Source organism: Rhinoraja longicauda, chromosome 27 (assembly GCF_053455715.1).
Source record: "Rhinoraja longicauda isolate Sanriku21f chromosome 27, sRhiLon1.1, whole genome shotgun sequence".
Lineage (NCBI taxonomy): Eukaryota > Metazoa > Chordata > Chondrichthyes > Rajiformes > Arhynchobatidae > Rhinoraja > Rhinoraja longicauda.
Window position 1 is genome coordinate 16,771,109 of NC_135979.1, and position 26,906 is coordinate 16,798,014.

General features: G+C 40.4%; 1 protein-coding gene across 11 annotated transcripts in view; it reads right to left on the bottom strand.

The window, feature by feature from the left end:
- macf1a (microtubule actin crosslinking factor 1a) overlaps positions 1–26,906 on the bottom strand; it is a 419,348-nt gene that overhangs the window by 79,855 nt on the left and 312,587 nt on the right. For all 11 annotated transcript variants that reach the window (XM_078423295.1, XM_078423293.1, XM_078423294.1 and 8 more), the window contains 3 exons: positions 6,430–6,591; positions 4,051–4,221; positions 552–718 (listed from right to left, as the gene is read on the bottom strand). In XM_078423295.1, coding sequence (XP_078279421.1) covers positions 552–718; positions 4,051–4,221; positions 6,430–6,591 — 500 coding nt within the window. The remainder of the gene's footprint in view (positions 1–551; positions 719–4,050; positions 4,222–6,429; positions 6,592–26,906) is intronic.

Consider the following 26,906-nt stretch of genomic DNA (forward strand, 5'->3'; position numbering starts at 1 on the left):
ATGATCGGCAACTTGATCGTCCAGGAGCGGAAAAGACTTCAAACAGTTGTGAACACTGCCCAGTCCATCACCGGCTCTGACCTCCCCACCATCGAAGGAATTTATCGGAGTCGCTGCCTCAAAAAGGCAGCCAGCATCATCAGAGACCCACACCATCCTGGCCACATACTCATTTCACCATGCCATCAGGAAGAAGGAACAGGAGCCTGGAAACTGTAACGTCCAGGTTCAGGAACAGCCCTACAGCCATCAGGCTATTAAACACTACAACCTCAAATAAACTGAACTACAAAGACTATTATTATTATTATTGCATTACCATTGTTTGTTTTTTGAGTATGTGTGTGTATATGTATATATGCATGTGTGTGTACTTGTATGTGTATATATACACACTGAACTTTTTTTTAATCTCTCGTTTATCATATTGTTTACAGTGTACTTTGTTTACATATTCTGTTGTGCTGCAGCAAGTAAGAATTTCATTGTTCTATCTGGGGCATATGAAAATAAAACACTCTTGACTCTATGAAAATAAAAAGGCCACGTACCTTGCAGCAGCCTTGCTCAGTAAACCGTCCCATCTGCCCCGCAGTTTTTTCAGTTGTTTCTGGATCTTATCCTTTTCTGCTGTTTCTGCAGATTCTGCAATCCTCTCTCCCTCCACCTTAATGATATCAACTGTGGACCTGCGATCATCTAGTAGCCTTTGTAGGAGCTGAGAGGAAAAAAAATGAAAATGAGTACCAATGGCAATAGTTTCCAGGCACTTTAGATTTAAATGTGTCTTTGCATTCCCCATTGAATAATGTAGTGATGTTTCAGCCATGAATACATAAAAGTACCAACATTTCTTCACAGATTTAAATTTGTCTTTGCTTCCCCCATAGAATAATACTGTGATGCATCGGCCTTGAAAACTTAAAAGTACCAATATGTCTTCACACAGTAAAACTCTGATAATTTGACACTTTTGGGATTTGGTACTGTTGTACAGGTGGAATTCTGGAGTTTTGGATGTTTCCAGTGGTGGGAAAGTCTAGGACCAGAGGGCACAACTTCTGAATAAAAGGACGTAGCTTTAAAATGGAGGCAAGGAGGAATTTCTTTGGCCAGTGGATGGCGAATCTGTGGAATTCATTGCCACAAAAGGTGGTGGGGGTCAAGTCAAGTCTATTTTTAAATGGCAAGAATCTGCTCCTATGTCTTATGGTCTTCTGCTCCTCCTGTTAATACCTGAACATACTTTTATTTCACTATTTTTTCATGCTACACAGTGGGATAATACATTTTCCAATGAACCTGTGAGTTTGAAGAAAGCAGCAAGTATATAAACATCCCACAATCGCGTTAATGGCCGCAGAACTACCCATGTTCCAGACCGCTATTGTTCTGGCTACTCTCCTGGATGCACACTTGACCCATAGTCGGGACACCAGCCCTGGCCACTTGCTAGACCCCCACACCTCACTTACACTCTGCACCTTCTGCTCACATGCTGGACTAATGACTGAACCAGATGCTGAACCATTAGGATATCCAAACAAATGAATGTCAGATTATTGGTCCTTTCCTGCACTTTCCATAAATGTCTTAAAATATACAGATGTTTCCTCCCCCCACCCAGATGTTCAACTATACTGTGCTTGAGGATAGATAGAATTTAAATGGAAAAGTAAGCATTTGTTCTGTGAAAGCTTTTCAATTCCATGGTAATTATATCAGGCACATGTAAATTTACTTCCCCCCTCCTAATCTACAGCAGAGCTGCAGATATACTGTACCTGCCAAAGCATGCATTGGGGAGACCACAAATATAAAGGTTAAATATAATGTTTTGCTGACAGAAAACAAGCTGCAAACTGTGCCAAAACCGCCAGCCAAAAATGCTCCATGATGAAGATCCCATCGACTGATTAGTTTCTCATCCGAGCACAATGCAACAGTAACATTCAAGGAGGCGTAATGCACGCAGGTTCAGAACTACCACTAGGCTCCCAACCTTTTCATTCTTCCAGGGGTAATGCTTTTCTAACCACGAGCGGGCAGATTTAACTCGCAAAGCTGGCTCTGTTCCGCTGCCATTAGAACACTCCGTCACAATCCCTTCAGTACTGCTATCCTTAATTCCAAAGATATCAATAAACACAACACTGATCTTTTTTTAACAAGCACAATACCGAGAGGTTATTCCTTTAATACAGCAGAACGGGAAATGTTTATTGGGGATCTGCAAAAGGTCTATCACACTTGAAATCTTGGTTACTCAAAACCTCTCGCCCACAAATTAGCCAAACTATAAAGGGGTGGTAACATTGAATGGCGAGCTTAAAACAATATACAACACAGATGAAACGGTAGAATTCTAAACTGCTTAAGAAATTATTCATATAATAATGATCTAATTCACATTTACCCCCACTGAAAAGCCATTTTCAACAATATTAAACACCTCTCATGACGTTTCGGGTCGAGACCCTTCTTCAGACTGAAGACCCTTCTTCAGACACGAAACGTTACCCATTCCTTCTCTCCAGAGGTGCTGCCTGCCCCGCTGAGTTACTCCAGCATTTTGTGTCCCTCGGTGTAAACCAGCATCTGCGGCTCCTTCCTACACACCTCTTTTAAGCTTATGGTTGAAGAGTTTTATTAAAACGCAGGCCAAAAATTGAATCAGGTAATAAAATTCAGCTAAAATCTACTTAATTCTGGGAAAATAACACCAATGTGTATGAAGGAACTGCAGATGCTGGTTTAAACCAAAGATAGACACAAAATCCCGACCTCAAAACTTCTCCTATTTATGTTCTCCAGAGATGCTGTCTCATCCACTGAGTTACTCCAGCACTTTGTGTCCATCATTCTGGTAAACCTCCTCTGTCACCTTTCCCCAGTCTCCACATCCTTCCAGTAATGGGGCGACCAGAACTGCATGCGATACTCCAAATATTAATATATTACCAACCTTCTCGCTCAAACTTAACCCAATCCCTCTATCTAGCCTTGCCAATTGGCAATTTCCAATTCTGTTTAACAATTATCAGATACCAACACTCATCTCAAAATTCCTTTCCAATGGATTTTCTCAGAATAGATTTTCTGGTCCAACTACCCTGCCTACCCATTTTCGTCCATGTAAATGAACCCCTCGGTCTTGATCTTTGGTGACCGGCTCCTCAAACTGATTTATTCCTCTGTAACACTCTGCCCACCTAGTGACCTCGAAGCACATTTAGTTTGTTCCCTGAAAGCAATGTGCCGTGCTCTTGCACACTGTTGAATTGTGCTGTGACATGGCCTTGACGAAAACATTTGCTGGCCTGCTACTTTTGAGCTGAGGGAAATTGAACATCTGTTTCCTTATGTTCAACTTAGATATAAGCAACACGAGCGATATGTTAGTGGAATGTATGTTGTCATTATGTGCATCTGCAGAAAAACAAACTGATTTTCCAAATACTTTCATCAGGACAAGACTCTAAGATGGAAAACTGGCATTGAAACAAATATCATTTCCCAAAGATTTGTAGAGAAACAGTGATTTTAGTTATTCTGATTTGGCAAAGACCTGGTGGATTGACATTTGTTCATCTTTGCAAATGGAACAAATGTCTCTTTGTTGGTCAGAATCCGGAAATGTAAAAATTCAACAAGGTACTTTATAAGTTGGCTTCATATTTTAAGTTTTATCCTTTTAGTGTATAGCTATTAAATTATACACAGCCAACTGAAAATAGTACAGCACCGGAACAGAACATCGCAAAACACCACAATCTCGATGCTGAACATGATGCCGTTAAACTGATCTCCTCTACTTGCATGTGACCCATATTCCTCCATCCATGTGCCTATCTAAAAGCCTCTTAAATGCCACTGTCGTATCTGCATTTACCACCACCCCTGGTAGCGTATTCTACGCACCCCTCACTGTCGATGTAAAAAAAACCTGTCCCGTGAATCTCCTTTATACTTTGCCCCCTGGATTTTAAAACTATGCCCTCTAATCTATGACATTTCACATCGGACACCGTTCAGATAACAAAAAAATACCTTCTGCTCCTGAATTTGTGCCTTCACCACTTTATATTCCGCTGAAGGAGGTCTCTGGTTGGCAATTAGCTCTTCAGTATCTGTCAGCCAACTCAGTAAAGGTTCCAAAGCATCCTGGAATTTTCCACAATGCAACAGTGCCTCTTGTAACTGAGAGATACGTTCTGCCACCTGGGAAAATGAAGTATTAACAACTCTTATTCAGGGTTCCCCCTCCTCAAACAGAAGTGTAACAGAAAAAATATCAAGAATGAAATGATTGTAAGAAGAGAAGAATAGATGGGAGAAAGGACAGGAAGTGGGGGTGGAGCAGGTAAGAATTTGGGGACAGGGAAGAGATAGAGAGACAGATGTAAAGGGATGCAGTAAATAAAAGTGGACATTCAACTGTCATGTTGGACATGATTTACCAGCTGCTTCACCGTAGGGGATTAGCACTGAGTAGATGATTGTAAGTCGGCAAATGTTCATGCATCGCTCTTACAAATTAAGACTTCATCACTGTTTTGTATTTCTTCTGAAGCACAGTCTTTTTTGATGAAGTTTACTTTTGGCAAATTTTACTTTTTCATCTCTTGAAAATAATTATCATTTTTTAAATGTTCATAAAATCTTTTTCTCATTGCTGCATGTGTAAGTTGTTAGTTGTACTCACACGCTCATCCAATTGCCTTTTGTTCCTGTTAGCTCACAGTGGGTTATGTTTGGCTCTTCAACTGTATCGGCGCACGGAGGGAACTGCGATCCTCCATCGCTTGTTAAGCGCATATGTGCACTTGCACTTTCAATAGAGATATCTGGAAGCTCTCAGGATTGGGGGGGGGGACGGGACTATGTGCGGTCAGGAAAATTATAATCCTTTTACTGCTGTACTACCAAAGCTAATCATCCTTCAAGATAGACACAAAATGCTGGAGTAACTCAATAGGACAAGCAGCACCTGCCTGTCCCGCTGAGTTACTCCAGCATTTTGTGTCAATCTTTGGTGTAAACCAGCATCTGCAGTTCCTTCCTACACATCCTTCAAATGGGCAGAATTGAAGCTGTTTTTTTCTGATTCGTTAGTTTGTTTCAACACAAGATGCTGTTGCTTGTGGCAAGTGGAAAATGGTTGAATGGTCTCATTCAAAAGCAAGTGTGATTGCACTTCTAAATAATTTGTTCTGTATTAAGTGCTTCGAACTCTCATGAAATATGATGGTCCAGATTTTTTGGCACCTGTGCCTGCCACTTCGATAAGTTTACCTGCTATAAATCTGCAAAGTCAAAATTGCTGACTGCAACAGATCCGGAGACAAGTGGCGAAGATTTGATTAATGGAAAGGCTATGAATGATGTAATGGGTAACGTGGGATAGCCAGAACCAGCCCTGCCCATTTAGTTGCTCTGCAAGACTTAGACAGATGGCAGAACCTTGGCCTTAGCTTTTCCATCAAAAATTTATCAATGTTTATGAGCATCCAACACCATTTAAAACAGTTGTAAATAAATCAGTCAATTATTTCAAAAATGCAGCAATATAATGAAAAGCATATCTTTAAGACTAAAGCATAGCTGGCCTAAGTTTAAAAAAATATTTCTTCTCTGCAGCCCTACAACTGACTTTCAAATGAGGGGGCTTGCAGATTCTAAAGCAGGTCGGTGTAACCTAGCCCAGGATCTCAGAACAGATCCCCCACTTTAAGTGTGGGGGAGCATCAGCAAGCTCCTGCCACACTGTTGCACTTCATGGTGGCCATTGGGAGGTAAGAATAAATGTGAATATTAGATAAGGAACTGCCAGCAAAATCTGAGCCCTTGAGTATGCATAAATATTATAATGTTTATAAGCATTTAAAAAAATGCTCAAGAACTTGTTGACCAACTTGCTCGCCATTCTAGAAACTCAACATTCAGAATGAATCCAATTTCCTTTGAACTTGTGACTGAAATAGATTGTGTAGACACACAGTCTCCTGCCCAGAGTAGGGGAATCGAGAACCAGAGGACATAGGTTTAAGGGGGGAAAGATTTAATAGGGATCTGAGGGGTAACTTTTTCACACAAAGGGTGGTAAGGTGCCAGAAGAGGTAGTTGAGGCAGGTACTATCGCAACATTTAAGAAACATTTAGACATGGATAGGACAGGTTTAGAGGGATATGGGCCAAACGCAGGAAGGTAGGACTAGTGCAGATGGGACATGTTGGCCGGTGTGAGCGAGTTGGGCCGAAGGGCCTGTTTCCATGCTGTAAGACTCTATGACTGTTTACAGTCTCAATATATAGATTTTATTTTATTTTAAATATTTTTCAATTACTTCTCCATCGGAATAAATAACTATACTACCCTCACTCTGCCAAATAATGGTTGCTTTGCACAAATGACAAAGAAAAACTGACCTTTTTGTTGAGCGTGTTCCATCTGATATTGGTTTCATCGAGATCATGTTCCAGTCCTTGGGTATTCGCATTCTTTGCGGCACTCTGAATAAGACCCTGGCCCACTCCATTGGCCTGCTGAAGTTTGTACTGTATAGGATCCACCTGAACCTTTTGAAACGTCTGAAATAAAAGAAAGACAATACTGCTCACAAAAAGTCACAATGAAATATTATCTAATTACATTATCTCAAGGGCTAGAGGATTCATTGTGTGAACCACTCTTAAGACAATACAAAATTAAAATAACTCAGATGCACAAAGGTCTCTTGGAAAACAGAATAGATTGAAATCAAGCTCAAAGATGCAAAATGGAGGAACAGATTGAATTTTGTTTTCAAAGGTCTGTATAATTATTTTCTTTTACCAACTTAATCTAAGACAACGAGCAAGCTTAAGATGTTAGAAAGTTGATGTGCAAGTAAAGCTGACTCCAGAGGTATCACAAAATGCTGGAGTAACTCAGCAGGTCAGGCAGCATCTAGGAGAGAGGGAATGGGTGACGTTTCGGGTCGAGACCCTTCTTCAGACTGGGTCTCGACCTGAATTGTCACCCATTCCCTCTCTCCTAGATGCTGCCTGACCTGCTGAGTTACTCCAGCACTTTGTGATACCTTCGATTTGTACCAGCATCTGCAGTTATTTTCCTATACTAGCTGACTCCAGAGAACTGAAAACAGAGGACTCAGATTACATTTCAACTTAGAGATGTAAAAAAAAAACTTGTTACTCAACATGATCAGATAGAAATGTTTAAAAGGGCACTATGGCACATGAATAATGTACGCGTGACCAAATGTACTCCAAAAAAATATAAAACTTCCAGTCTTCCCCCAGTTATAAATGAAGCTATTCTCTACATATCATATGCCTGGTAGGAAGAGTATAAGAGGTTGACATTTCCTATTAATTTTTTTAACGTGCCTCCTTTGTTTAAATTTTTCTGACTCTGTGAGTAGTCTTTGGTAAAACTTAGAAGATTTTGTATTTTAATTATTTATAATTGTCACTTAAAATCATTCCTTTATTTAACATTTTACTTAAAATGACTTCAGCTCTTCCAGAAGAGTTAGATGTGGCCCTTGTGGCTAAAGGGATCAGGGGGTATGGAGAGAAGGCAGGTACGGGATACTGAGTTGGATGATCAGCCATGATCATATTGAATGGTGGTGCAGGCTCGAAGGGCCGAATGGCCTACTCCTGCACCTATTTTCTATGTTTCTATGTTTCTAAGAGTCCTTGCTCGTTATCTGCAGCACAGAAAATGCACTGCACCTTCTATGCACACAAAATGGGTGGTGTAACTCAGCGGGACAGGCAGCATCTCTGGAAAGAAGATCCTGAGCCAGATAACCCAGTCTGAAGATGGGCATGGACCCGAAACGCCACCCATTCCTTCTCTCCAGAAATGCTGCCTGTTCCGCTGAGTTACTCCAGGATTTTGTGTCTATCTTCGGTTTAAACCAGAATCTGCAGTTCCTTCCTACAATGCACCTTTTACCTGGTCTGTCCCCACATGACAATAAAAATCTCCTGCTTTGATCTAAGTCTCTCGACAGAATTTTATCTTCGAGGAGAATAAAGTTGGGTGAGAGAACAAGTGCGCCAGAGCGAAAAGAAATGCAGACAGAGATCCAACTGCTTTTTAAATGGTTTTCACAGATGTGATGGTATTTGAGCTAGCCATGCACATAACCATTTAGAAAATGTATCTTATAAAAACAGTCACAAGGTTGGTTCTTTTAGGTTTAAAGTAATCATTGACATACATCCTGGGGCTGTGAAATCAGCAGCTCTGGAGAGAGCAGAATCATTGATTGTTACACAATATTAGATTCTTGAACAGAATGTGACTACAGACTGGAAGATTGCAATGTAACCCAACTATTTAAGAAAAGAGAGGAAACAGAGCCCTTTCAATCCTGTTAGCATAACATCAGCGGTGGGGAATATACTGGAATTTGTTATTGAGGAAGCGGGAAACTAATATAGGACTGGGGAGAGACAAGATGGATTTATGAAATAAAAACATAGTTGACAAATCTGTTTGAAATTTGAGTTTGTCACAAGCAGAATAGACGGCGGAACCAGTTGGTGTGGTACATTTGGACTCATGCAATGCCACTAACAGACCACACAAGAGGTCATTAAACAAAACTAGTGTACGTAACATTTTATTGTGGGCAATACATGAGTGTGGAATGAGCATTGATTATTTGACAGAAAACGGGGGAATAAATGGGTCATTTTCAAGTTGGGAGGATGTAACCAATGGAAACAAGGGTAACAAACAATCTGGTGCAGAAATGCTGTGGGGCAAGCGGCATCTGTGGATTGGTGGGGTGGGGAGAGGAATTGTCCATGTTTTCAGCTAAAACCTGCATTAGGACTGGAGGGGATTGGTACCAGGGCACAGTCTTTGGCATTCTATAAACAACGATTTGGATGAGGGGATCAGTGTAATAAGTACCCTGATAATACAAGTGTACGTGAACCTCTGTCTCACCTGGAAGGACTGCTGGTGACTCCACGTTAGATGGAGGTTCACTTGTGCCTCTACTGCATCTGGTGTTCCTGAAATGGCCTTCTGTACATCGGCAAGACCACGCGTATACTTGGTGACTGTTTCGCCTAACACTTCTGCTTGGCTTGCAAAGGCGTGCTGAATCTCCTGGCTGCTAACCATTTTAACTCTCTTCCCTTTCCCAGACTGACCTGTCTATCCTGGGCCTATTCCATTGGTAGATTGAGGCCACACGCAAAATGGAGGAACAGCACTTGCAGCCCAGTGGTATGAACATTGAATTCTTCAATTCTAGGTAACTTAAACTGTTCCCCCCCATGCCACACCTGGACTGCATCTGTTTGTCTCTTCTCCTCCCCTTCCACCTACATTCCTTCCTGTAGCTTCACAATTTGTAACTCATCAATTCTTTTATCTCACACCTTCGGTCTTTTCATCTCTGGCCTTTGTCCAACCATCTGGCCATAAAAAAACCTCTCTCACCCATATCCACAGATTACCTGCTGAGCTTCGTTCTGCCCCTTCTTTCTTCCAGTTTTGTCCATCCCCTGTGTCCCCCCCACAATCAGTCTGAAGAAAGGTCTTGACCCAAAACATTACCTATCCATGTTCTCCAGAGATGCTGCCCGACCCTCTGAGTTACTCCAGCATTTTGTGTCTTTTAAAAAAAAAGTGAACTAGACGTGTACTCTCAAGCCTGGAAATCTGAAGAGGTGATCTAACTAAAACATATAACATGGGGTTCACAGGGCCAATACAAAGTTTAAACTTAGCTTAGTTTATTATCACGTGTACTGAGGTACAGTGAAAAACTTTTGTTGCGTGCTAACGTCTGGCGGAGGTGTCCAGAACGAGTGGTCACAGTCGCAAGATAAAGGGTCGGCCATTCAGGACAGGGATTTTGCAAATAATGTTTTCACTTAAACGATTAGTGAATCTTGGGATGTCACTATTCTAGCAGGCTGCACAGTTGCCTGTGCTGAGGTAGATCGCTAAAGATGATTAAATACCAAGGAAACCCAGGGGTATTGGGATTAGTGCAGGAAAGTAGTGCTGAAATCAAATTTCAGCCATAATTTCACTGAATCGCAGAACAGTTACAAGTGATAAATTAACTTATTCAATTTTTTTCATTCCTTAAGCCAACTGGACTGTAGATCCCCCCCAGCTGTTGTGACATACATATTATGTGGCACCACAGGCTGATTTACAAAGGAACAGAAAACACTGCTAAACCAATAATGCTTCATCGTAATTAAAAACAAATCCTTTCATCAATATGTGGAAAGACCGCTTTGTTTGCAATTTCTGCAACAAATGGAAGAATCGGCATCCAATTCTAGCAGCCTGCTACATAAAGCAAGTGCCGACATTGCCCTGTCTTAACATTCAAATAATTTTGGACACTAAGAAAAGAGGCATAGTAATATGCAGGTTATTAACAAAGGATTACATTCTCAATTTGTGTTAGGCAGTGGCAGAAAAAAACCAGACAGCTCCAAATGAATATTTGGAAAACCTTTCGACCACATGGTGCACAGGTTATTGATTCATTAATGTCCACCTCGTGCAGATATTCAAGATGTTTTTAAGTCCTGCTTTGAAAAATCAAAAAATGTAATGGGAAGTGCAACATTATATTTGATCTTATAAATGATCAACACCAGAAAATGCTCTAATAGTTTTCACAGTTGCAAACACAGTCTTACTTTCATGTTCTTAAGTTCTAGATGCAGTAAACCAAGTCTACTCCGCCATTCAATCATGGCTGATCTATCTTTCCCTCTCAACCCCATTCTCCTGGCTTCTCCCCATAACCCCTGACACCCATACTAATCAGGAATCTATCAATCTCCTACTTGAAAATATCTATTGACTTGGCCTCCACAGCTGTCTGTGGCAATGAATTTCACTTTGATTTCAAAATAAAGGAATATGAAAGTACAAAACTTTGGAATATATTTATCAGATAATATGGCAAGCTCTAATGTATAGAAAGCACCTGAAAAAAGAAATAAGAGCAAATCGCAGACACAGAGTCAGACAATACATAAATAGGCCTTTGGTACATGCTGGCCCGTAGGAATCCTATTTCTCAGCATTTGGTTCATGAACATCTGTACAATTTCAAGCGCTCATCTAATTACTTCTTAAATGCCGCCAGAATAATTATCTCAACGAGCCATCGGAGGGAGAGTTTTCCAGATTTCAAGCATTTTCTGGGTGAAAAAAAATGTTTTTGGTATATTATTGTCACGTGTACCAAGATACAGTGAAAAACACTTGACGATATCCATACAGATCATACCGTACATGACTGCATTCATATCATGTATGGACCGGAGTACAAAATGAAAAAATAAACAGAGCGAGTGCAGATAAAAGAGGGTGCAAGGGTCACAACCAGGTAGATGGGAAAATCGGTAATGCATCCTTGGCAAGGGAGGTCCTCCGAAGAGTTTGATTACAGCAGGGGAGAAGCTGGTCTCGCACCTGATGTAGGTGCTTTCAAGCTTTTGTATTTTCTACCCGGCGGGAAAGGTGAGAAGGGAGAATGACCAGGGTATGAAGACCCTTGATTATATTGGCTGCTGTACTGACGCAGCATGTGAAGTCAGGAAGGGGGCAGTAGTGGGAGAAAGAGGCTGCATTGCACGATGGATTCTACTGCACCCACAACTCTCTGCCATTTAACGAGCCCCACAAAACACTCTGGGTGGCAGAGTAGGTTTCCACCCGCAGTCCACACCACCACAGCAACCAATCTTCCATTCACTCCATGTAATGTTGGCCAACAATGCGGAAAATTGCCCAAGTTTGTCCAGTTTATGAAAAGTAGGCCAAATCTATTCTGGTTAACTGCTGAACGATCTGCCCATTATCAAACAATATGGTGGAAGGTGTAATTGACTTTGCTCGTCTGAAGAAGGGTCTCGACCCGAAACATCACCCATTCTCCTGAGATGATGCCTGACCTGCTGAGTTCAGCATTTTGTGAAATAAATACCTTTGATTTGTACCAGCATCTGCAGTTATTTTCTTACATTGCTCTCTAGCTATACTTACTCAACAATAAGCTGCTTACCAATGCCCTATTCCGGTTTTGTTATCATTACTTGATTCCAGAGCTTTTCACAGCCTCAGCCCTAGCATGAATCAGAGGTAAATTCCTGAGGTTAGACAAGAGTGACTGGCCTTGACATCAAGGCAATATTTGACCAGCAGAAATATTTTTAACAATCAAACTTGTCTGCTTGCACCTCCACATTAAAACCATGCAAATCATCAAATCTGAGCAACGACTTGAAACCTAATCTGTGCAGTGGTAATTTCAAAGATACAAAATAAAAAAAATCTTTTATAGGAATCCAAATAAACATTATGTCAGTATTGAAATATTATCCAACCTCAGCCTGTAATAACCATTGATAGCCAATGCCACATTTATTTTCTCCCATTCTACCGTTAGCTTTTATATTACTGTTTCAGTATAGTTACACAGCACAAAAATGGGCGCAATGGTCCACGCTGACCACTGGGCACTCAGCCGCACTGATCCCTTTCAGCAGCACTTAGTTTTCACCGTTCTTTGCCTTGGTGATTCAAGAGCATATCCAGGTAAATTGATAACGTTGCAAGCACTTCTATCCTATCTTTTCAGGCACTACATTCTAGATTGCAAACACCCGTGGATGAAAAATATATTCCGCAAGTCCCCTCTGCCCCTCACCTTAAAGCTATGCCCTTTGATTTCAGATGTCTTGGTTATGGATAAAGTATGTCCCTGTCCACCTTCCACGAACCTCTTATAATTTAGTACGTCTCTGTCAAGTTCCTTTCAGCTTCCTCCACTCAAAGGAAAACAAACACAATCTAGCCAGTCTCTCCTCGTAACTGAGTGGTCCATCTCCATCGACAAGTACATTTTGTTTTAAATAATTAGCTGAGCATCAGGCAATAAAATAGTTGCTGCAGTTTCATAAATCTTGCAGAAGGTTTTAACAAGTGTTTGTGAAATATATTTACAGTAATATGAAGGTCATAATATTGTAAATGTATTTAACAAACACTAACTACATTGAATGCAGCTCATGGTGAAGGACCTTGAAAGACTGAAATCACACAAGGGGCATCACAGTTTACTTACGATATGATACGATAGAACTTTATTCATCCCTGGAGGGAAATTGTTACTTAAAACTGTTACAAATACTGCAGATGCTTATGAAAATCCCTTAAAAAGTTTTACATTTCTAATTTAGTCACAGGACACTGTAAATAAAGCTCAGCAGTTTCAAAAGGTTTTCGTGTTAAGCCCAAGCACCTGTTTTCCTAAAAATGATGTTAAGCATCAGAGAGGAAGATAAATACCTCATCATCTGTATCAAACTCTTCACTTGGAGCAGAAGAATCGGGTTTACAAGCGTCCACAACCAAGCAGTCTCCACCGATCTCTAACAGTTTACTGAGTGGTCCTGGGTCTAAGGACAATCTCCAAGGGCTGGATTCAAAGCATTCTTCCTGCATCTCAAATAAAGATTCCAGCATTCCTTCTTCGATAAAGTCATCATCAATGTATGAAGTGGAAACATTTTCCTGCACATCAGCCTGCAGGCTAGTCTCCCAACTTTGAGCTCTGTTTGCTTGTCCTTCCATAGTGGTGTTAATAGTATCCTCATCTTCGCCAGGTTGGAAAAGAAACCTGATTGCTTCGAGTGTCTGCTCATCAGCATCCTCGTCAATCAACAAGACCTCACTGCAACTTCTCCCATGTTGAACAAACGCATCAGACATAGAATTTATTTTTGAGTTATCGCTGTTACACAGTGCTTCTGTGGTATCAGTGTCCACTGGATCTAAAGCAACAGGGTCGGCAATGTCTGAGCATTTTATTGCATCCAACTCTATCAAACCTTTCTGTTTGTCCCATTGAAAATCAGTGAAGTTGTCCCTCTGAAGAATATGAATCTCTGCTGCATCAGGCTCCACTTTAAAGTCGGAGGGCTCCGATTGAACATTAATTTCACATTCTTCAAATTCAAGGCATTTACTGCTTTTTCTTTCTGAATTAAAATCATGCTCTTCTTGATCGGAATTACCAGGAGGTTTGGCTGCATCACAGTCTGCACCAATCACATTAGAAATGATCACGTCCTGAGAACAGTTTGTGAAATCTACACTAGGTGCTGAGGGGTCGAGAGGACAACTTGCAGTAGGTGGCTCAGCAACCATTTCACATTCTTCTAACTGGACAAAAGCCGCCTGCATATCCCTGGTCTCCTCCACACAGTGCAATGTTGCCATCAGCTGAGCACAGGGCGAGAGATCGAGATACGAGGCTTCAATGGAATCGGTTGAAGGAATTTCAGTAATAAACTGATGTTCACTTAAGTGGACAAACTCTGTCGGCATGTCCTGATTTTCCTCAACAGCAGACGACATGACCACTTCCTGAGCACATTGAGCAAGATCTGAATCTGTTGGTGTGCATGGATCTGCTGGGTGGCAAAGAGCAATTGTTTCACATTCTTCTAAATGAAGCGAGTTTTGTGTTCCTTCATATTTTACACCGGTACTCTGCATTCCACATCCGTCAATTAAAGTTTCACAGTCAATACCTGTAACCTCCACCACAAACGCAGTTTCTTCATTTTTATTAATATTTTCAACAATGAGCACCTCATTTGCATCGATCATAACTTCGGAGGCATCGTGACTGATTTGTAAATTGCAGTCCTCTTGAGATACATTTGTAAGTTCTTGATTTACATTGGCATCAAGGTCAGTATCAGAGCCTTGCAGAAAGGTACATTCGGATATCTCTTTCTGATCAGCATTACATTTCCATTCTGTATAAGTAGTTGATCTTTGTTCAGTTGCAGTAACTCTCCTCAGGCGATGCTGTTTATTTTCTAACTCTTCAAAGATTTTCTCTTCCTCTGAACTCCTGCTAACTAAAGAGCTTAATGTGTGAAAAGTTATAAATTCTTTTTCCCCTTCTATTAACACGTCAGATTCCATTATTTTGGCCGTGCCCATAACTCTTTTCTTATCCTGTTCAAGCCTTAATGACATTGCACCTCCCTCAGTGCTTGCCAAGATTACAGCATCCAGCTGTTGAAATGCTGATTCTTCAAAGAGATCTTTGCTGTCTGCAATCATCTTTCGCTCTTCTTCTTCAAACTGGAGGAGGAAGTCTGCATCTCCTACAATGTTTTCCAAGATTACAGCATCCAATTGAAGTGCAGCCTCTTCAATAAGGAAATCGTCTTCAGTCTGTCTTTGCTCTTCGTAAAAATGTGTCGGAGAGGCTGCATCTCTCTCTGTGTTTTCCAAGATGATTGCATCGAGCTGCTGAAGTGCTGATTTTTCATCCAGAAAATTTTCATCTTCAATCAGTCTCCGATCTTCTTCAGGCTGCATCGCAAAATTCAATCCCTCTGCGTTTTCCATAGTGACAGCATCTAATTGCTGAAATGCCAACTCATCGTACAATTCTGCATCTTCAATCAGGCTTTGCTCCATTTCTTCAAATTGTATCAGTGAATCTGTGTCCCCCTCTGTCTCCAAGGGTGCAGCATCTAGCTGAAATGATTCCTCAAAAATATATCTTTCATTATCCATGGGGTTTCGTTGATCTTTAAACTGTATAAGTGATTGAGTATCTCCCTGTACGACCTCTATTGCAGTATATCGTTGAAATAGTTTCTCACCAGGCTCCTTGTTATCAACCACTTTTTCTTTTTCAAATATTGGAGTGACTGTGTCATCTACCTGTTTAATAATTAAACTATTTAACTGTTGAGGTGCTGAGTCTTCAATGAGACTGTCTTTTTCCTCAGTCAATCTTTGCTCCTCTTGCTCAAACTGCAATAGGGAGTCAGTATCTTCTTCTCTACCTTCCAGGATTACAGCATCTAGTTGCTGAAGTGCTAATTCTTCACTCAGAAATTCTGACATAAACAGCATTTCTTCAGTTTCATACCCGTGCGCCATTTCAGGGCTAGCGTGGCATTTGCAAGCCACTTCATAATTCAGTTCATCAAATTCAGCTGTAACCTCCTGCACACCTCGTCTGGTTGCACCAGAATCCAAAACCCCTCGACACTCCAGAGATGCTGCATAGGTAACGTTCCTTTCTTGCGCCTGTTCATTTGTCCTTTTATGTAGAAATGAGGCATCTTCCAATGTCCCTTTGGCCTTGAAGGCTCTGGGCCATGTTGCAGATATACTTGTATGATGCTCTGGTAAAAATCTTGCTATCTCCAGCACATCCTTGCACTCCATTAATGGAGCACTTTCACTCTCTGAACTTTGAGATAAAACTGCAGCAGCTTTCAATTTGCTTTCTGCTCTTGGCTGAAAGACCAGGGTTCTGGCAGCTTTGTGTTCATTTTCTAATGTTGACTTAGCTATGATCAGTTCTTTTTCGGAAGATAGATCAGGACTTTCAGCATGCAAGTGGCTAGAAAGCCTCTTCTCTTTAATTGAATGAGAACTACCAGTCGGCTCATTGGCGGACATCTCCGTCCGTTCTGTGAAGTCTGGGAAATTTGGAGGCAGGAAAGCTTTCCAGGACCTCCTGTTTGTGTTTTCCTTCCTCTCTACGTGTGGTCTCCGCTTTGGTGGACCAGAAGACCGAATAACATCACTGCTCAGTTTTAATGCATCAAATATAAGTCTTTCGTCCAACTTTTTATTTTCAGAACTAAATCGCGTTTCAAATACATTTGATGTAGTGGGCGTTCCATTACTTGATAAAGTGCTCGAATCCACAGCTCTCTGGCTTTGCGAATGTGTGTGGTCAACAAAACATCTTGATGCCGGGTTAGCCTTTGCCCCGAGGTCTATCTGTTCATTAATTCTCATGGTGTCATAAATAGATCTTTGCGGAATGTAGCAATCTTCAATGTACATGTCGTCCTCTTCATTTTTTTTTAAACAGGTGGGATTATTACGTCGCAAACAGTCTGGCCTACTGAGTGGCTTCCCCATAATTAGATTGGAATTTCAAATATCCACAGTACAAAATAGACCAATTTTTTTTGGGAAAAAAATAACAAATAATGAACTGTATTCCACATTCGATAGAAAAGTGTATCGGTATATTTTAATCCAAAAGGCACTCCGTTATATTTAGATATTCTGACAACATATCATATCAATGAAGCTCCAGGCAAACTATAAAATCATTCCAGGAAAACAACAGCCAAACCAATTTGTGCATTCAATTCAGATTCTTTAGCTTTCAGTTCAAATGCATGGCGGCTGATAAGAAAAAGATTCAAAGACTGTATTCCAACTCTGTGCAAATTCCTTTCATTTTAACCACAAACTACAATACCCAAATGCCCAGCTGCTGCAAGGGAGGCAGTCCTTGAAATTCCACATGTTTTCTTTTGAAAAGTGATTCTTGGCGGATATTCCGGCAGATTCAAAGACAGGAAGTTCTTCAATCAGTGGGGCTTCAGCTGCTTCCTCCCTTAGCAACATCATGGCATTTTTTAAAAAGAGTGCAACTTCAGAACAATGGCTCAAAGTTTCCAGATGAGACTTCCTTGAGAGAAAACTGTATTAATTTATTGATTGGAAAATAAATACTTTTCAGGTTTAAGATATTTGGCAAGATCCTGTAATTCCAGTCAGTTTAACTCCAACTTAAAATGCACTGCTACTAAGACCACAGATCCTCTTCCAGCAGGTTCGTTTATTTATTTATTCCTGTTTTAATCCAGGCATTTTTTTTTTCTTTTTCCTCAGATGTTGGTATTAAAAAAACGTTCTCCTTTTGAGTTATGAACAGTAGCAACCAGACTGCGAGAGGTATGACTGACTTAATTCTCTTGAAAATGTAGGGTCCAGTTGTCGCGCTGTACAAGGCAAACTATTGCCGTTGAACAAAAGAATGTTGAGAGCTTCCACGCTCTGTCCAGCTTTTCCAAAATTCCCAGCGCAGCTCCTTCCTTAGCATGTGCTGTCTAGAGAAAGTTAGCACGACTGGTTTGTTCATGGGCAATGTAAAGCTGCTGTGAATAATCCCATAGCCTACGTCAGCTTCTGTGCCTAATTAGATGCAGTTACGCTCTCTCCACCACAAAGAATCCTGCAGCAGCCTTGTCAACTTTCCAGAACTTAGGTAGAGGTTAAAAAGAGTTTTAAACACTTACTTCTTTCAGTTGATTGTAAAACTGCCACAAGATCTTAAGCAGTACTCGAAGCAAACAGTTTCCACTGGATTTTTTCCTCTCTCAACCGACTTCAGTGTCTCCCTGCTGTACAGACAAAGAAACGCCCTTTTTTGGTTGCTCTCTTGCTCGCTCTCTCTCTCTCTCTCTCTCTCTCTCTCTCGCTTGCTCTGTCACACACAACGCTGAATAGCATCTGTTGTGATCCTATTTTCACCACCAATCGCGCAACATTATGAATGCCACTGAAGATTCGACCTTGTGCACTCTCCCCTTCCCTGATTACGTTTCAGCCCCATGTGGTCAAACTGCAGCTTTTCAGAAAGTTGACTCTTTAATGGCTGTTTGTCTCATAGTTTTGCTTTAGTTTGCATACGAGACATAACTGTGGGAAGTGTGTTAAGGAAGGAAACAAAGCCTTCAATTTTACAGATTGAGATTCAACGTTGAAAAACCTTGCAATTTGCCGTGAAATGTCAACTCTAAGGTTTCCGTTTTCATTCTAAATCAAACTATTAACATAGGATTAAAAAAAATTAAATTGAAAATTCCACATCACATAATTAATTTACCATTGCAAAAAGATGCATAATCTTGCTTTTAATGAAAAGCAAATTAATACAAATATTTGATCATAAACCCTTTACAATCTCAAACTTTACAAATCGCAGATTAATTTATTTACAAAATATTACTCTGAATGGCGAGATGATCTTAGTTCAAATATTTTAATGTTGGCTTATTGGGGATTTTCTAGAATATCAAATGATTCAGCAAGATGACTTCTGAATTCAACAAACAAATAAACTTCTGAAGTAAAAACTTAAGGAGCCTCTGTGCATTACAAAAACAAAATGTTTTCATCAAGAAAGTTCAGCCAATATAATGTGAGAATTCTAAGGGATAAATACGTGTATCGTTTCGGTACAATCTTGCTACGGAAACATTAATCAACTCAAAATTCTTTTTCTGCTTTGTCACATCCTGGGTGCCTCTCCAGTTCCTGTTTTGGCTTCTTTGTTTTGCTACTCTCATCCTTTGACAAAGATGCAACCACAGTATTGAAGATAAACAGCTATCATATTCCAGTGTAACATCCCCAGCATATTGTTTTATAACATAATCAAAATGTTTGAGCAGAATCTATGGAAAAATCAAATTATGGTAATTGTCTGTATCCAGTGGAGCACATGAAATAATATTACTCTGAGTCACAATATATTCTTTATCTTTTCAAACATGTCTTTGATTTGGAGCAATTATTTTTCAAAACCACACATATTGAAGGGGGGAGGTGAACAAAGGCTCAAGATTTACTTTCAACACGGGGCCTGCACTTTAACAACAATTTAAAACAATAGTCCGCCCTCACTAAGATTTCCCCAAAAATCGGATCTTTACATTTATAGAAGGTCAGTTACCACAATGATAGTCAATTTTCCAGACAACAACAATTGGTCTTTTGCTGTGCAGAATCATTCCTAAAGAAATCTTTAGATTAGAAATCATTCACTGATTTAAACCGTGAGGATTAATAATAAATCAGAGGTCTAATCTTTCTATTGTTAACCCAGTTTGTGTGCAAGTGTTGTTTTACAAATGTTGTGACAGAACCAAAGTACAGGCAATTACATTATTTAAAAGTAATATGAACAGCAAACTAAAAGGCTAACAAAAACACTGAGTTATGTTAAAATTGTTTACGTCCCAAATCTGGCGAAATTTAAGGGCACTGGGGACCTCTGGTCTCTACAATGTGTAAAGATCACAGAACCACTGACAGACATGGAAAAAAAGTTGATAAAATGTTCAGAGAACAAAACTCGTAAGAAGTGTGCTGATCAATAAAACAGGAACCTAGGCAAAATTGCTGGAAAGACAGGGAAGCATTTCTGTGCATAATATCAATGCATCCAAGCTGGGTGCACCACACACACACACACACACACACACACACGCAACACACACCGGAAGACCTAAGTGCGAAGAAACATTCTGCATTTGTATCTCAACATAAATGTGCTTCTTTTATAATAAAAGCCAAAATAAAATCAGCACTGGCAATAACAACGGCAAGTACCAACGCAACAGTCCAAAGTACTAGCAAGGTATAAAAAAAGTATTCATCCCCCCTGCAAAGTTCCCCCACCGTCCCCAATTAGTTCGTGCTCAGTTGGTGGCAAATTTGATCGGCCGCACTGAAGTTTATCAACGGTTACTGAGGGAACAGGAGAGGTCCGAGTCCTGTGTCCTCGGTAGAAGCATCTCACTTCCAATCTTCTAATTAACCATTTGACTGGAGGCTTCAACATTCAAAGCAAGCGTAGTTGAATAAAATACATTACATTTAAAATTCAGATGCGCCAATCAAGACAGAACATCAACCGATAGAAATATCAATAGTTACATAAAGCGTCGGAGTAATTTTAAAGATCCTTCAGAATGACACATTGCATTGTTTTGTATTTTCATGGTGCTGTTTGCATCTCTGCCTAAAGACACAGCTCATTGTTTAAACCTAATAAATAATTTTGGTGCATTTTAGTTTCCATTTTAGATGCGCTCCTTCCCTCTCAGCTCCTTAATTTCATTGAACGTAGAGACCACATATCTACCTAGCAGATGTAACTGGGTCAGATGTGAGAGGTCAGTGCCCTCCTTACATTACCTACAATGGTAATTATCCAAATTCACTGGAAGAACAAGTGGACCAAAGTTGCTATCCCCTCCCGGACCAACACCTGCCGTACTGATGCCTCATTATCACTTTGCTGACTAAGTTAGGCAGGCCACAATGTTTACATTTCTGACAGTAGACTCCTGAAACATCCACTCTATTCCATGGGAAAAGATCTCATGGCAGGGAAAGGATGGGATCTACAGATGTATTCCTTGAAGAAATACACCATCTCCACTGATTCCAAGGAATCTCTCGCCCATGAATTCTTAAGATGGAGAAGGAGTATTCTGGGTGGTACTGAGAACCTCAAACCAATGCACTGGAGGGTATAGGGAACAGATTACCTTATAACCTACTCAACCATTTACTTCTCCGAGCTGTTTGCCTCCAACTGGTCCATCTGTGGAAGTCTGTAGGTCCTACATTGTCTTTATGAGTTACCTCAGAACACGCTAAGTGAAATGAAATCATTCTCAATCCAGACAGTTTGCTTTAGAAGAGGAAGTGGGAAGCATGGCAAACATTTATTTTGCTCAGGATTCTGTAGCTAATTCCAGTCAGTGCTGTCCCCAAGATGAATTAATTGATCAATTATTGGAACATATTCTAGGGTTGTTTGCACCTGCGAAGTATAGTAAAGTGATACACTGAGTGATTATATTTATTTACTAAGTTATTGAATGAACTACAGATAACAATTTCCTAACAGCATAGTGGATGGGAAGGAATCATTTGATTTTTTTAAATTTGCAGTAAAATCAAAGAGGAAGAACAATCTTTCTTCATTTAAGAATGACACAAAATGCTGGAGTAACTCAGCGGGACAGGCAGCATCTCTGGATAGGAATGGGTGACGTTTCGGGTCGAGACCGAAACATCACCCATTCCTTCTGTCCAGAGATGCTGCCTGTCCCGCTGAGTTGCTTCAGCATCCTGTGCCTATCTTCAGTGTAAACCAGCATCTGCTGTTCCTTCCTACACTACCTTTCTTCATTTATTGGACACACAGCAAGCACTTTCTTCAATTAAGAAAATAATTCATTTTTACTTAAATTACAACAATATTTGTTCAGCATCTTCACTGCATTCGTTTGGCCCTTTGCTTATTAGAGGCTTGCCATGAAAGCAATGAAATCAATGTTCTACAGCGCAATTATCTCCCTAGTTTTAAAATGTGCACAAATGTTACCATGTCTGGATTCAAGAATTTTCAACAGTTCCAATGAAATTAGAATACCGCTGCTTGCTTTTTTGTCTGCCAGTCGGTAATTTAATCCACCAAGAGAAGGTGGGGGTATCAGACTCGTAAGCGAGCAGAGTCTGTCAAGCAGAAAAACACGTTAACACCAAGACTTGTAGAAAGGTCAACAAGAGTGCACCTTGGCATCGTAACTTATTAATAGCTTGCTCCACATTTCAACAACAGATTGCCACAAAACCAAGATCTATCGATGAATTTTAGACTTAAGGAACTTGAAATATAAAGAAATTACCTTTAAAGGAGGAATTTTAATTTACAAGCATATAAATCTGCTATTAAAAGCAGCCATGCCTTTAAAAGCAAGACTTTGAAAGCAGCCATGCAAAAAGTCCATTAATTTGTTCACCATAAACAGTGAAACCAGGTGCACAAGTGATGTGATCAGAATTTGTCTTGCATTTAGACCATTGCACAACCAGCCAATTCCCTGCAGCCAGAATACCTCAAACACAGAAAGGACAACATAAAATCCATGTTCATTTCATTGTTTTCAAATGGACATTATTCACACTTTTAAGCTGTTCAGTTACACAAGCCCAATGTGGACCTGTGGAAGGTTAGTTTCCAAATGCTAATTTCAACTCAGTCAGTATAATTTGCATTACGCACAGCATCAAAACACCTACGGCCATTTGAATATTCAGAGTAATCATTCAAGATCAGATCTAAATTCATCAATAATCATGTAAATATTGATCTGGATGAACTGTTGGACATTATTCACGATCAAGATGATCCTTAAAGGGTAATATTTTGAGGTGGTTAATACTACCATGGACAATCACACATTATTAGATGTACAAATAAAGATTGTAGAGTTGCTGCTTTACAACGAATGCAGCGCCGGAGACTCAGGTTCGATCCTGACTACGGGTGCTGCACTGTAAGGAGTTTGTACGTTCTCCCCGTGACCTGCGTGGGTTTTCTCCGAGATCTTCGGTTTCCTCCCACACTCCAAAGACGTACAGGTATGTAGGTTAATTGGCTGGGTAAATGTAAAAATTATCTCTAGTGGGTGTAGGATAGTGTTAATGTACGGGGATCGCTGGGCGGCACGGACTTGGAGGGCCGAAAAGGCCTGTTTCCGGCTGTATATATATGATATGATATGATATGATATTATAACACCAATATTGTCAAATTGGGAACAGCATCTGATTTGAGAAATTCTCCTTTATCCGCAGAGTCTACTTAATGCAGTGGAAACGAGTTGCACTGGGAAATAATAACATTGGGAACTGCTGATCATGGGAAATGGTCTGATGTATTCTAAAGCAAACTGAAGCCAGCAACGTCATTGCTCAATGAAGCATCATCATCGTGCAAAGAGCGCGCCAAAGAAACGTACAATGTTTTAGGCAATGGCAGGCAGTCAGAATATAATATTTTAAGGTGCTCTTGAAAAATCTGATGGGTATGTATTTTCTGATTCATGATGTAAAAAAAATTCCTTGCCTTGCTATTTCTAACCACAGCAGCCAATCTATAAAAAGTTAGGTATCAGATGCTTATAGGCTGAGTGCGATTCTGCGCAATGCCTCTAAAATGGGCTTTAAAATGGTGAGTTAATCTTTCACCGACCCTCCCAGGGTTCAGACACATAAGCAATAAAAATTAATTCATCTCTAAATGCTCACTTTTACACACAGTGATAGCTCAAATGGTTGGAGCTGTTGAATTGCCTCAGCATTTTTTTTCCTGAACAGTGGAACAATGGGACATTAGCACAGCAGTAACAGTGACAAAAAAGAATCTGGAGGTGACACTTAATTGGAATCACCATCGATATTCCAATTGCTCGTGAACCCTATCCCTGTTTTAATATTCAGTTGATAGCTCATTGAAAAAAAATCTGCTGCCTTTTAGCAAAGCTAAATATATTAGATGCAGAATTTTATACGCTAATATACAAGAATTTCAGTGTCTTCTTAGTAGAGTACACAGCAAAGAACCAGAGAAGAAAGCACAGAAGTCTATCCCAAACTGCCACTATAAATTAAAAAAAAACTATTTTATGACCTATTATATCAGATTCCAAAACCCTTTAGCAAACTTAAATACTACGGTTACACTACTTGACATTAAAATTCCACTTTCCACTCACACATCGTAAAATGTAAATGGAGATGCATCACTGCCTTGCTCACTTTGAGATCACTAGTTGATTATATAAATGACTTACAATTCAACATTCCTTCAGATTGTTAAACATTACATCATGTGGGGATAATTAAAAGTAAGATTTGATCTCCCCACCAGCCCACAAAAATGCATCCTCTTAACCACGATGCTTTAAAACCCAAAGACAGCACACCATTTCAGCACCGGCAGCTATATAAAACGTGTCCCAAAACTGATTAAGGACAGGCTAAGAAATGTAAAAAATTCCAAACCGTAATGAACATTTCATTCCTGATATTTTAGTTTCCCTTTGGGCTTGATCTTTTGCCTGCACACCGGTAAACATGGACAAAGATCTAAAGCAGAATTGGTGCAGCAAAGCGAGAAGATCTGTTGCCTCAAAGCTCTATTAGCCTGGTCTCAACGATAGTGCTGTCTATGTGGAGTTTTCATGCTCTCCTTAGTGATAACCCTCCTTAGGGTTTCCTTTGAGTGCTCTGATTTCCCGTGTGATTTCGTAGGTTAATTTTGTAAGTAAATTGCCCATGGTGTGCAGCTTAGTGGTAGAAGATGAGCAATGGGAAAGAGTGGAGAATGAAGTAGGTTGTCAGGGAGCTTTCCAGCCAGAGTAAACTTGGCAAGATGGAAGGCCTGTTGCCATGCTCTATGACTCTGGCACTATGATGTAATATACCAGAGCACTGGTCTGATTCCCGAAATGAACGGTGATCCAAAGATTTAAAGACAAAATGTAGCGAGGTCAGATTTAACAAAGAGGGCTTGGAGATGATAAGGTGCAGGTAATCCCAAGGTTTTGCATGCACATGGTTACTGCTGTAGGATTGGGTTGGTGGGCAGGTGGATGAAGGATGTAACCAGTAACAAGGGTATGGCCTGAAGGAATTGACTGAAATCCAGCACTTATAAGAATGCATGTACACACAAATGTGTATAAAATCATTAGAGGAATAGATCGGGAAGACGCACAGAGTCTCTTGCCCAGAGTAGGGCAATCGGAATCAGAGGGCACGAATTTAAGGTGAAGGGGAAAATATTTTAGAGGAATCCGAGGAGTAACGTTTTCACATAAATGGTAATGGGTGTATGGAACGAGCTGCTGGAGGTGGTAGTTGAGGGAGAGATTATCGCATCGTTTAAGAAGCAATTAGGCAGGTACATAGATAGGCCAGGTTCAGAGGGATACTGGACCAAGTGGACCCGTTGGGCCCAAACCTGCATTGGTACAGCACCCTCTCCTCCTCCTCCCCTCCCCCACTCAACCCCCCTTATCCTCCCTCCTCCCCCTCCCTCCCCCCTCCCTCCATAGGAGATAGATTTAAACTTTAAAATGTGAATAACTTAAAAAATATAACACCGATTTCAATGAATCTTCTTCCATTAGCACCAAAGGGATGACGGTGAGTAAGGTGGGCCTAACATTGTCATGCTATCGTGTACCGTTTCGGTTGTAGTTCAGGAACAAACAAACAAACAAGTGTTTTAGTATATAGATGGGCCAAATGTAGGCAAGTGGGACTAGTGTAGATGGGACATGTTGGTACGGTGTCAGCAAGTTAGGCCGAGGGGCGTTTCCAAACTGTATGACTCTCCATGACTCTAAAAGAGAGGGCCAAGATTAAATTTTTGGGGCTTTAGAAATCACAATATGTTTTATGTATATTTGCAATAAATACTTAAGATTTCTGATTAGGTAGTTTAATCCTTCACAGGATTGAAAAACTAAAATAAGCCCGTCCACATGTCGAACTCTTTACTGTAGAACAGCATTAATAAATATATTTTGCAGATGACTGGAATGATCTGCAGAAACGTTACTATTTGGAAACAGCACTGTGGCGTAGCGGTAGAGTTGCTGCCTTACAGTGCCAGAGACCCATGTTCAATCCTGACTATGGGTGCTTTCTGTATGGAGTTTGTCCGTTCTCCCTGTGACCGCAAGGGTTTTCTACTGGTGCTCCGGTCCCCATTCACGTACCAAAGATGTGCAGGTTTATAGGTTCATTGGATTCTGCAAATTGTCCCGAGTAGGATAGAACTAATGTACGGATGATCACTGGTCAGCATGGACTCAGTGGGCTGAAGGGCCTGTTTCCATGCTGTATCTCTAAACTACACTAAACCAAGTAGGCTGCCAAAACAGTTTAATCCTCTGCCCTGCACTATTGATAAGAAGTGACACCACAACATAGTAAATGTAGAGAGTTTAACTTCAACTCACATGGTGCTACATGGATGACTGATCACTGATAATACTGGCTGAAGGCATCACTGAACAACTTCACACAACAATAGCGACTGCTGTTATGAAGTTACATTTGAAAGTAGAATACAACTCCTGCACTGCATCAACATGTCAAGGCAGTTATTTTCATAACATTTCTATTTATAAGCTGGTATGGCTTTTGTGTACTGATCTGCAGCTGAATATTTGTGACACTATTCGCAAGTAAAGGGATTTGAAACATGTTTTTGTGCCATAAACAAAGAAACTGAAAAAGGAAATGTTACATGGAATAAAATACTCCGTGAGAAGCCACTTAAATACAAAATCAGTGTAAAGTAATGGATTATTGTAAAAAGGATAAATTGCACGAGGGCAATTTTGAAATGTTGGTAAATTGATGTCTCTGAAGAACATGTGTATTC